Source organism: Natrix helvetica (genome assembly GCF_964273705.1).
Source record: "Natrix helvetica genome assembly, chromosome: 2".
Classification (NCBI taxonomy): Eukaryota; Metazoa; Chordata; class Lepidosauria; order Squamata; family Natricidae; genus Natrix; species Natrix helvetica.
The window spans coordinates 283448242-283461166 of NC_138552.1; the positions used below are offsets into that span (position 1 = coordinate 283448242).

A 12925-nucleotide genomic window follows, 5' to 3' on the forward strand; every position below is an offset into this window, starting at 1 on the left:
TCAGCAACCGGGCAGAGGACCTGTTGGTGAAAATTTTGAAGTCCACCCCTGGATAAAGGTTTGTTCTCCGAGTTTGTGGGTTGGTTTGCAAACGTTTCATTACCAGGCTAAGTAACGTCTTCAGTAGAGTTTAGGGGATGTGAGTGTCAATGCTCTGTTTATAAGGGCTTAGGTGCAGGACGGACTTGATACACCCACACCTAAGCCCCTATAAACAAAGCACTGACACTGACTTCCCCTGGTAAAGAAACATTCAGAAACCAATCCACAAGCTCAGAGAATGAATCTTTTCCCTCATCCTATACCTGAGCTACAGATATTTGCCACTATAGCAAAGATATGTAGGATTTCAATTCAATCTGGAGTCGTCTGATTCAATTTTATTTTTCAACTCCGTTCAGAACTTAGCTTTGGACCAGATTATTACATTGACGGAATCACTTTCTAACAGAAGTTCTGAAATGAATATTGGCCCAGCTATAGTGGTGTAGTTTGTTACCTCAACTGGGCTAATCACTAGCTAAGGGATCAAAGTTACTTGAAGGTGTGACATTCAGTGATTATTTCTGAAGGTCCGGAGATAAGTATCCAGGATGCTAAAGTGTTTAAAATCAATCAAAGGAAGAATGGTGGAAAGAGCTGGCTATGTACTACGCTTGAGAAGACAAGATTAAGAGATGCTATGAGAGCTGTCTTAAAACATCTGAAGAGCTGTCAGCTGGGAGAAAGGGCAGATTTATTTTCCATTGTTCATTTGTTCAGGATCCATTAAAGGATGGACACCACAGGGGGACAGATTTGGGTTAACATCAAGCAATGGTCTTTAATGATCACATCTGTTCAATAGTGGGGCAGATGCTGTCTAAAGACAATGCATTCTCTTTTGGAGGAGAGCTAATAGAGCCACAAAGTTCCTGATTTGATTTCCAAAAGGGTCCTTTGGAACATAAACCCTGCAATGGAATGTGTGGTTGGAGAAGGAGATAGGGCAGTGGTCCCCAACCTTTGTGGCTTGGTGGCTTGGCTAGGGGAGAGAGAAGAACCAGGCCATACAAGTGGGAGGCACAACATGCACATGCAAGCAGCTCAACCTGGGTGAGCGGTGGGCTGGCATGCATGTGTATGCACATGAAGCTGGACTGCAAGTCACACTCAGCACGCATATGCACACCAACCTGCCACTTGTGCAAGTTGAGCTGTGCATGTGCACACAAGTTGAGCTTTACACACCTGTGCATGCCAGCCCAGCATGGCCCAGCATGACCCAGTTCTGAATAGGCCACGGCATGGCACTGAGTCACAGCTCAGAGGTTGTCAGCAATGGCACCGCACATTCCCAGAGAGGGGCCCCATACAAGAGACTGCGTAGTCCTGAACTATGCAGGAGAGGGGAGAAGGGAGGGAAAAGTTCAGGGTAGCCTGAATCTCCCAAGATATATCTATTAGGTGACTATCAAGCATGGGAACATCAGAAGTCCAGGAAGTTCAAATGAATATAAAGGTTTATTGCAAGCTTATGCTCTTTACAAGAATCTGAACTACTAACAGTCAAGGGAAATGAGCGGGAGATAAGAATCAGAGGAATTCAAGATGCCTGGACTTAGATCTCTTGTGGGCACAAAGAGACTTGTGACTGATGATGCATTTGACCCCTCCCCGAGGCTCACCTGGCCATCTCCTAGAGTGAGAAGGTTATACCTGTAATCTGGTAAGATTTTGTCTACTAGGTATAAGCAAATTCTTTGTAACTTGACTCAATTGGTTGTCCCAAAGGTGCTTTCTCAAGGGGCAACAAAACTTTCTGGTTTTTCTTTGAAGATGTTTTGCTTCTCATTCAAGAAGCTTCTTCAGAGCTGAAAAAGCTTCTTGGATGAGAAGCGAAATGTCTTCGAAGAAATACCGGAAAGTCCAATTGCCTCTTGAAAAAGCATCTTTGGAACAACCATGATCTGGATGCCTGAGAATCTCCATAGATATTGGACTCAATTGAATTTCACTGGGGCCTTGGGTTTGGCACACCTGTTGGCAACACCTTAAATCTGTCATGCCCTTTTCTATCTGATCATGAGTTTGAATTGTTGTACAGCCCTAGTATTTAAGTGGGGGTACATCTCACTTTGTAGGTCCCTCATTGAACAGGAGGTCTGACAGGGTCTTGGGAATGCCATATTAGCTTTTATGCATTCTGACCATGTACTTCTGAGAATGATTTCTTCTCTTTTTTCATCCCCTCTGTGTAAGTCACTTAAACTAGGTATTTGGTGTTGCAATGAAAACGTGGCACTTTACATACTTGCATAGGAGGTCTCAGTCCAAGTAGAAAAGGGAATCACTTTTGGTGATGAATGGGAAATTGATCTGTTGTGGATCATAGGAGACATTACGGCCAAAAGGAACCTGGATGCTGCCCAAAATTCTCTCTGGACCAAATGTACATAAAACAGTTGTTTTTTTGGGTGAGCAGACAGCATGTTTTTGAGCTAACTTGTAATCAGCCAGGAGCTGTCAGATTTCTTCATGCTCAGAGCTGTTAACATAGCCCTTTTGGGGACTCGATATTCGACCATATCTCATCTTTTCAATCCCTTTGTGTTTTATTTATAATACTTTGTTGTCGTTGTTAGTTGCAAAGTCGTGTCCAACCCATTGCAACCCCATGGACAACATTACTCCAGACCTTCCTGTCCTCAACATCCACTGGAGTCCATTTAACCTTATGCCTACTGCTTCAGTGACTCCATCCAGCCACCTCATTCTCTGTCGTCTCCTTCTTCTTTTCCCCTCAATCTTTCCCAGCATGAGGCTCTTCTCCAGTGAGTCCTTCCTTCTCATTAGGTGGCCAAAGTATTTGAGTTTCATCTTCAGGATCTGGCCTTCTAAGGAGCTGTCAGGGTTGACCTCCTCTAGGACTGACCGGTTTGATCACCTTGCAGTCCAAGGGACTCGCAGGAGTCTTCTCCAGCACCAGAGTTCAAAGGCCTCAGTTGTTTGGTGCTCAGCCTTTCTTATGGTCCAACTTTCACAGCCATCCATTGCAACTGGGAAAACCATAGCTCTGACTATATGCAGTTTTGTTGGCAGGGAAGTGTCTCTTCTTTCTCTTTGATAATTTTATAATACTTTTTGTATGTTAAATATTGAGAAACATTCATAATCATAAGTTTGTCATTAGCTGGTTGAGTTCTTCAATCCATTTAGAAATAAAGTAACTAAATGTGCTAATAGGGATTTTTTCAAAGATGTTCAGCGAGAAGGTGACAATAGTATTGATTTTGGAAAGTTTTAAACAGATTAAAGGTTAGTTGGATTTGAATTGAAGAAGAACTTTGATGTTAATTAAAAGGATGCTTTCTTGTGGGAAAAATTGTTTTGTACATATTTAAGCAGAAAAGATGACTTTGAAGGCTCAATACTCAAGGGGACCAGATGGCATCCCTAAAAGAATTGCTTGATATTTGGGTATAAGAGGTTTTCAAGTTATTTAACTCTATAATAGAACTAAAATGTGCTACTGAAAAGGAAGAAGCTCCATTGAATAAAACTGAAGTGATTTTAAGGATTTGAGAATTATAATCCATAAAAAAGAGGTGGGAATAATGGATCTACAAATGTAATTCGCTGATGATTTAAAAGCACAGAAGGGATTTGCTGGAGTTAATATATTGGAACTACAGAAAGTTGATAAGAATTTTGAAAGAAAAGATAACGAAACTAGGAAAACATGTTAGAACTTCTTTTGTGGGAAAAAGAAGGAAAATACAACACTGATTTATTTGATCATGGTTAAAATAATGGTCTATTTCTGGTGATCTCTCTTTTTTTATAGATTGGATGATGATTGTTATTTATGGTAATGTTTACTTGGGGGTATTGGATATAATTTGTAATACGTATGTTCTTTTTTCAGATAAATAATGGGTTGCTATTTCTGCTGATATTTAATGGTTTCTTTTGATTGGGATTGGATGATGAATTGGGCTTTGATTATTTAAAGAGAGGGGTTAGGGGGAATTTATTTAAATAGAAGTATTTATATATCATAAATACTTAAGGTATTGTTTTTTTGATAACCTTTACTGGGCTTTCACTGATAAATAAGAAAACATGAAGATTTAGAGATGGGCTTATAAAAAATTGGCTGAGCCATGGAATGCAGAAATGTTTGATTGTATTTTAAAAGACGTAATGATTTGTGATGTATATAAATACTTGCCGGGGATGAAAGGAAAATTTCTATTTTTTTTCTTTTTCTTCGATTTTTTTTAATGTCACTCCTATTATTTTTATAAATAACTCAAACTGACAAACATACCTAATACTCCTTCCTCCTCCTATTTCTTCCACAATGCCAACCCTGTGAAGTGAACTGGGCTGAGAGAGAGAACATGATTGGTTCAAAGTCACCCAGCAGGTTTTCATAGCCAATAAAGACTAGAATTCACAGTCTCCTTATTTCTCCTTCTTCTCCTTCTCCTTCTCCTTCCCCTCCTCCTCCTCCTCCTCCTCCTCCTCCTCCTCCTCCTCCTCCTCCTCCTCCTCCTCCTCCTTCTCCTCCTCCTCCATCTCCATATCCAGATCAAACTTTAGATTGCCAAAATGAAGCCACCTTCTTGCCTTTGTCGTTGGCCAAAAATACATCATTGTCAGGACATGCTTTTGACAGTAACTGACATAGCAGCTGGGCTGTAAGTCTCTCCACATTCACACAGCATATTGTTATCTGCCGACAGCCTCCAATTGAGCATATTAGTCTTACATTTAGGCTCTCCAACCCTCACCCCATTCAGGGAGTATATAACTGAGCTCAGATTCTTCCGTTGTCTCCTCCTTGCTCCTTGGAGAATGGTCTCCTTCCTCCATCTTTCAATTCTGTTTTGCTCTTACCTACCCTCAGCAATCTTGCCATAAAGTACAACTTCATCATTTTCTTGCTTAGTTCTCTAGGTGTCTGCTATTACTTCTTTCTTGATTTTAGGTTGGGGCAATTCCCACGAGAGACTATAAGTTCTCAGTTGGTGTAGGTTAGAGCAGAGTTCCCCAATCTTTCTGGGTTGGTGACTTGGAAGGAGGCGAGGGGTAGGCACCTTTGTGTGCGCCTGCGCAAATGGGGCCCTGAGTGTGCTAGTGATGCAAACAAGGCCATGCATACCTGTGAAATGCATGTGGTGATGCTAGCACCCACGAGATGCTTGCACCCGTGCAATGCTTATGGTGACACTAGCGCCCACACGGCACAGGTCCAGTGTGCCTGCACATGTGTGCGCTGGCCAGCCACTCACCCATCCCAGTTACCAACTGGCCGTGGCTTGGTAGTAGACCATGGCCAACAGGTTGCGAACCCCTGCGTTAGAGGCAGCCTTTCACTAAATGTTCTGCTTCATTGATGGCAACGTCAACTTGTTTTGCATTTGCAGATGCCTCCCACTCTGGAGCAGCATTGAAGGAAAAGCCAAAAGACCCCCTCCCTAAAATTGTAATCTCTTTAGAGCAGTGATAGTTAACCTTATTGGTGCCAAGTGCCCAAAGCGTGCACCCAAAACCCCAAAATGCAATGTGAGCAACCCTCCTGCGCAGGAAGCACCGCCCCCCCCATGCCCAGTTTTGGCTTCCGGGTTGATGCAGGAGGCTTTCCAGGCCCAAAACAGGGAGGGCATGTGTGCAAACCCCCAAAATGCAACGCGGGTACTCCCTGTGCACGCATCTCCCACATGTGCCCTGCCCCCTGCGCTTGCGTGATAGAGACCCAAAGACCAGTTGGCTAGTGGGAGGTGCTCCCACATGCATGGTGAAGTTGGGCTGGGATGATGGCTGGCATGCCCACAGAGAGGCCACTGAATGACATCTATGGCACGCATGCCATGGCTTCGACATCACGGCTCTAGAGAATTATTATTTGCAGACCAACAGCATGCTCTTCTACCGAGACACTTAGGACCAAAACTGATGTGTGCAACATGGATGGCTGAGCTCCCAATGTATAGCTGATCATTTTCCTGGTGATATTGTTTCTCACGCTGACTTTAGACTTGGTGTTGAGGCAATGCTGTTTAATAGAGAGCATCCCATCCAGTGTTACACCATGATAGTTTGGTATTCAACAGTGCTGTAGTTGGTCTCCTTGCCACATAACATCCAACTCTTCCCTTGAATCTCAATTTTGAAGGTGGAAAGCACACACTTGAAACTTCTTTGGGTTGGGCTTCAAGTGGTTGATAGTATAATGCAGGGGTGGGTTCCTGCCAGTTCTAACCTCTTCTATAGAAGAGGTTCCACAAATCTACCGTGCCGTTTAGAACCGGTTCCAGCTCCCTCCCCCCCCCCGCCCATCTGCACATCATCAAGATGAAGAGCGAGATGAGGAATTCTGGGAGTTGAAGTCCACATGTCTTAAAGCTGTCAAGTTTGAACACCCCTGGGTTTTTTTCTAAAGGTTAGGGGTGCAAGGGTCTTGTAACTTGACAGCTTTAAGACTTGCACACTTCAATGCCAGAGTTCCTGAGCCAACATGACTGGAGGAGGAATTCTGGGAGTTGAAGTCCACAAGTCTTAAAGCTGTCAAGTTTGAACACCCCTGCGGTTTTTTTCTAAAGGGTTAGGGGTGCAAGGGTCTTGTAACTTGACAGCTTTAAGACTTGCATGCTTCAAATGCCAGAGTTCCTGAGCCAACATTTTGGTTGCTAAGCAAGAGTATTGTTAAGTGAGTTTCACATTTTACAAGTTGGCCATGCTCACCCAGTCACATGACTGCCAAGCCACTCCCACTCAGTCACATGGCTGCCAAGCCACTCCCACCCAGTCACATGGCCAGCAAGCCATTCCTACCCGGTCACAGGGCCGGCAAGCCACTCCCACAAAGCAGGCCACACCAACAGAAGAGGTTCTAAAAAAATTAGAAACCCATCACTAGTACAATGTCATCCTAATTCCTCAAGTGCTACCAGAGTTTCCCAGCTATCTCATCAAAAGCTGATCCTGGTGCAGCCACTGCTGTGTTGCAGATGAATAGATGTGTATTGTTGGGGATACAACATTCTATAAGAATGTTGACCATTCTTATAGATTTTATACAATGTTGGAGACAATACACTACCTTTTGGCACCCCGTTCCTCTGCCTTCTGGTTTCTAGTCCAATGTCTTAACATATTTGATGTTTTTTTCCCCTTCTGCACTTTTTAAATTTTTAAATAATTTTAATGTGCTGCATATCTCTACTACATTGTTGCATTGGTTTTACTTGTTCCATATAGTCCTTAATAAAATTATTGGGGAAAATAAACCAATACACCTCGTTTACACCGAGTAATGCAAATCTTCCAGATGTCCTAGGGCACCGGTTGGCAACCTTAAACACTCAAAGATCCACAAAGGTGGAAGTTCCCTATTCAATTCTGGAGCCCACCGGAAATCCAGTTCCCCCAGCATAGAGTCTCCTCCTAGCGCAGCATCCTTTTTCCTCTACCTGTCCTAACCGAAAGCCCTATCAATTGTGGAGCTGACCGGCGACAGGGAGCCGCCGCAGAGGGATGAAAGACCCACATGCGGCTCCAGAGCCATGGGTTGCTGACCCTGTCCTAGGGCAGGGGTGTCAAACTCAATTTCACTGAGGGTTGCATCAGAGTTTGTATTTGACCTCGGGGGGCGGGGGGCATGACCGGCTGCAATGGCCTTCTGCAGCCCTCTACCAGCAAAAATGGAGGTCGGGGGGGACCATGTGTGGCCCCCTCCCATCTCTGTTTTTGGCTGTGAGGCCTTCTTTTTGGGGGGGGAATTTTTTTATTGTTTTAATTAAACAAAAACACACCAAAAACATTCTTCATTACATCTTGTAGAAAGCATGTCGATTGGTTACAAATAAATTTTGTGCGTTACTATACATCCTTCATATTTTTAATTTACATTTTAAATTGAAAATCTTTATGTATTTTGCCATCAATGTACCATTATTCTCATTTAGCTATAATTATTTAAATGGCCTTCTGTAGCCCTCTGCCAGTGAAAACGGGGCCCACGGGGGCTGCACGCGGCCCTCCCAACCTCCATTTTCACTGCAGGCTGGTCCTTTGCTGTTTCCAGGGCAGCACCGCGGGCCAGATATAAGCACCCCATAGGCCGGATCCAGCCTGTCGGTCTTGAGTTTGACACCCTGTCCTAGGGAAATAAAATGGATCTGAAAGGTAGCACTTTGGAAGATAGTGACGGAGATTAGGATGTGTGTGAAGATGGGTTGTTTCCAGCTACTGACTTTCTGTTGTTGTCTTTTCTCCCTTGTTGCAATCTTCCCAGGTATGGCTGTGTGGTGGCAGCATGGAGGTCCTCCCTTGCTCTCGAGTGGCCCACATTGAGCGCAAGAAAAAGCCGTACAACAATAACATTGGCTTCTACACCAAGAGGAACGCACTGCGGGTGGCCGAGGTCTGGATGGATGATTACAAGTCCCATGTATACATTGCATGGAACCTGCCATTGGAGGTAAGTCAATATACAATATTTTTCAGACTATAAGATGCACCGGAGTATAAGACAGACCAAGATTTTGAAGAGGTAAATTTTTTAAAAAAGCTTTTGCACTCTGCAGAACTCCCAAACCCTCTACACGCCTCATATTTTTGTAAAAAAACGGGGCACGCAGCAAGTTTGAGAGGCCTGCAAAGTGCTCCTGGGGGCTGGGGGGGGGTCAAAAGCAAGCAAAAAAGGCCCGTTTTTTGTGAAAACGGGCCCATTTTTTGCAAAAAAGGGGGGCATGCATATGCTTTGGGAGACTTGTAGAGTGCTCCTGGGGGCTGGGGGGAGGCAAAAACGGGCTAAAACTGGGCTGTTTTTCACTCGTTTTTGCCCTCCCCAGCCCCCAGGAGCACTTTGCAGGCCTCCCAAACCCTCTGCATGTCAATTTTTGCGAAGGGGGTGGGGTTTTGGGAGGAAAAATGTTGTATTCAGTGTATAAGGCACACCCAGATTTTCATCCTCCTTTTTTTGGGGGGAAAAGGTCCATCTTATACTCCGTAAAATATGGAACTTAGGTCTCAATCATCTACCTTTTCTCCTAATGTCCTTGATGTGAATCTGTGAGGGACTAATGCCTATAGTGGAGAATCTTTCAACCTTCTGTTGGCATCCCATTCATACAAACACACACACTACATAAACCACACGGTAGATCTATCATACAAAGAGGCTAGAGAAATCTAATTCCTCCTCTTTTGAATTACTCCTGCTCCAGCTCTTCTTTTTCCCCCTTATATGAGAGGGAGGAGACCTTGACCTTCTCTTCAGACATTGCTGGAACAAGTGATTTCATCACAAGTTGCCAATCTGCCTGCTTTCAACTTGTCAAATGGGGTGAAGAACGTGTGATCTTTGCTCCAGTCAGAAAAAAATATTTGCCCCGACCCAACTCTTAGCGCTTATGCACCAGAAGCCACTCTGATTTTTTTTCTCTTCTCTTCTTTGTTTACATTCTGAACGGAGAGGGAAAAGAGGAAAAGATGAGGAGGTACAGAGATGGAAGTTTCCAAACGTGGTTATTATGGTGCTAAAGTAACGTTGGAAGCTCCCAGATAAGATCATAACAATGCCAGCGGCTTCATATGGACCGAATTCTAGGAACTGGGATGGGCTGGAAAATGGACCTCGGCTTAATTTCAGATGTTGCTTTTTCATTTGGAAGTACATAATTTCCACATGAACGTTTTACAAGAACCTGTAGGAGATGACCAGAGGGAGCCTGAGGGCAGGGTCAAATGCATCATCTGTTTGGAGTCTACATCCCTATAAGAGACTTAGGTTCTGCCCCCTTGAAGTCTATTGACTCTCATCTGGTGCCAATTCGCCTTGACGTTGGTAGATCAGATTCTTGTGTACAGGTGGCATGGAATAAACTTGCAGTACTTTTTGATCTCAGTCCTGGCTCCTGGTTTCTTGCACTTGACAGAACCCACCTGAGTGCCAGTTTGCTTAATTGCTTAATGAAAGGTCCATTTTTGACAGAGATGAGCAATGTGACCCCACTGGACGTAAGTGGAGACTCTAGAAAGAGTGCAGAGAAGAGCAACAAAGATGATTAGGGGACTGGAGACTAAAACATATGAAGAACGGTTGCAGGAACTGGGTATGTCTAGTTTAATAGAAAGAAGGACTAGGGAAGACATGATAGCAGACTTCCAATGTCTCAGGGGTTGCCACAAAGAAGAGGGAGTCAAACTATTCTCCAAAGCACCTGAGGGCAGGACAAGAAGCAATGGGTGGAAACTAATCAAGGAGAGAAGCAACTGAGAACTGAGGAAAAATTTCCTGACAGTTAGAACAATTAATCAATGGAACAGCTTGCCTCCAGAAGTTGTGAATGCCCCAACACTGGAAGTCTTTAAGAAGATGTTGGATAGCCATTTGTCTGGAACGGTATAGGGTTTCCTGCCTAGGCAGGGTGTTGGACTAGAAGACCTCCAAGGTCCCTTCCAACTCTGCTATTGTATTGTATTATTGTAAGTAACCATTCATATAGATAGATCGTTCATATAGATCAGGGGTACAAAACTCAATTTCATTGAGGGCTGCATCAGGGTTGTGTTTGACTTCAAGAGGCTGGGGTGGGTGTGGCCAGGGTGGGAATGGCCAGCATGACATCACTCGTATCAGGGTGGTGGCCTGAATGCTCTGCCAGTGAAAATAGGCTTCTGGGCCCTGTGTTCGGCTGGGACAGCCTCCTGCAGGCATCTGCCAGCAAAAATGGAGATCAGGGCAGCTGGGCGTGGCCTGCCTGAGCTTCATTTTTGTTGGAAGAGGGCTGCATGAGGCTGTCCCAGCCAAAAACGGAGCCTGGGATGGCTGTGTGCATCCCTCCCAAGTTCTGTTTTTGCTGGCAGAGGCACCGCAAACCATTATTTTGCTGTTTCCAAGGCAGCCGTATGGGCTGGATCAAAGTACCCCACCGGCTGGATGCTGCCTGCAGGCCTTGAGTTTGACACCCCTGATATAGATTCTGGAGCCCAAGCTACTTCATACCAGTGAATTTTGATGGCTGACATTATTTACTATCAGCCTCCCACCTGAAGAATGCTAAAATGGTTATGTCTCTGGAAATTCTCAGCCATTCAGGTCATGGTTATCCCAAAGATGTTTTTTCCAAAGGCAACTGGACTTCCTTTGTTTTTTTTCCTTCAAGAAGTTTCACTTCTCATCCAAGAAGCTTCTTCAGAAACTGAATCCTCTTGGATGAGAAGTGACACGTCTTCAAGGAAAAACAAAGGAAGTCTAGTGGCCTTTTGAATAAAACACCCTTGGGATTTAAATGGTTAAGACTCTGAAAGGCTTCTTACAAATGTCTTGCTTTAAATATGCCCCCAGGATCCCCAGGCAGGCTTTAAATTGCTGTTTTTCTCAACCCACATTCCAATAAGAACATTTTGAGAAATAAAACCTAAAAGCAAAAAAAAAATATAGAAGTGTGGTGCTTGGTTACAAGAGGAAACCCATCCATACCCCTATGATTTTCTTTCTTTCTTTTTCCTCAATGTAAGTAAGGAAAACTTAAATTGAATTCCAGCTCCTGAGGATCTCATGGATATGTCCGTGTTATTTTCTTGGAAACAATGTGGAAGTGCTTCGCAATTGCCTTTTTTTTAATTAATAAAATTATTTTTTATTTTCAAAACAAAAATAACACATCCTTCTTTAAATACTGTAGAAAGTGTATCAGTTGGTTACAAAAAGGCTTTCGTGCATCTCTTCCACAGTCAACAAACATAATTCATATTACCTCAAGAATTTTAACTCAGATATTTATACATGTTACCATCATCATACCTCCATGTTTAAACATCCTTCATCATAAAATATACCAAGATTTAATACATAACCACATACTGGCATTTCATTTACTATTTCTAAAATCCTCTAATAACACTGAATCCTTATGCCCTATTCTAGCTAAACATCCATAATATTTAATAACAAATTTTCTAATCCTTCTTTCCAAATCACTGTTTACAATGTACATCCAATTTCCTTATGTTGTACCTGTATACGTTGTTATCATTATCCCTCTTTTATTTAACTATATCCTGTATCATAACATTTTCCCCCTAATAATCAAGACTTAACTGTATCTAACTTAGTTCTTTTTTATTAACCTTTATATATTATCCAAAAGGATTTCTAATCTTCCTTTCATGGGTACCATTCAATATTCATATCCCATTATTACTTATCATAACACTACACATTGTATACATTATTATCATTATCAATTATTTATTTAACTATATCTATTGTCACTAAAGTTTACTAAGTTTAACTAGTTTTGAATTATGCTCTTCCATCTATCAACCTGTATCTTTCCAGTAGCAAAACAGTCTCATATCTTCTGCCATTTGTGGTATCAGTCCTCTAATCATCTCCTTAATCAACTTTGTATGGACTCTTCTTAGCAACTCCTTGCTTATAAAATCTCTCATGTAATTTCGATTCCCTTCTTCTGTTACCTTAATCAGCTTATCTTTGATTGCTAATAAAATTTCTCTCTTTAAATCCATACATTCTTTTGTTTTTTTCTTCTTCTGTATCTTGCCATCTGGGGTAGATTTTCCCTCCATTTAATTCCTCTTTCAGTATTCCACTCTTTCCATTTTCAGAGACAAACCAATCACCATAAATATCAACAATTTTAATTTCTTTATATTCATTTTCCTCTTCGATTTTTAGGATTTTAACCACCACTTTTTCCACTTGATAAACATCTCCAACTTCAGCATATTTTGCTGTTAGGTGCACTAAGTCTTCCAACTTCTTCTCTATCCTCTCATGTGTGCTTGATAATTTCTGTATTTCTCAGAATATCTTTTGCAGACTTAAAACTTCTTTCTGCTGTTGAAATTGTGCCATTATCTCCAGCTAACAAACACTGCTGCTCTAGCTTAGAAGGTTTTAACA

General features: G+C 42.6%; 1 protein-coding gene across 2 annotated transcripts in view; it reads left to right on the plus strand.

Annotated features, from left to right (window-relative positions):
• Positions 1–12925, plus strand: part of GALNT17 (polypeptide N-acetylgalactosaminyltransferase 17) — a 392841-nt gene that overhangs the window by 347754 nt on the left and 32162 nt on the right. For both annotated transcript variants that reach the window (XM_081941423.1, XM_081941424.1), the window contains exon 7: positions 8285–8470. In XM_081941423.1, coding sequence (XP_081797549.1) covers positions 8285–8470 — 186 coding nt within the window. The remainder of the gene's footprint in view (positions 1–8284; positions 8471–12925) is intronic.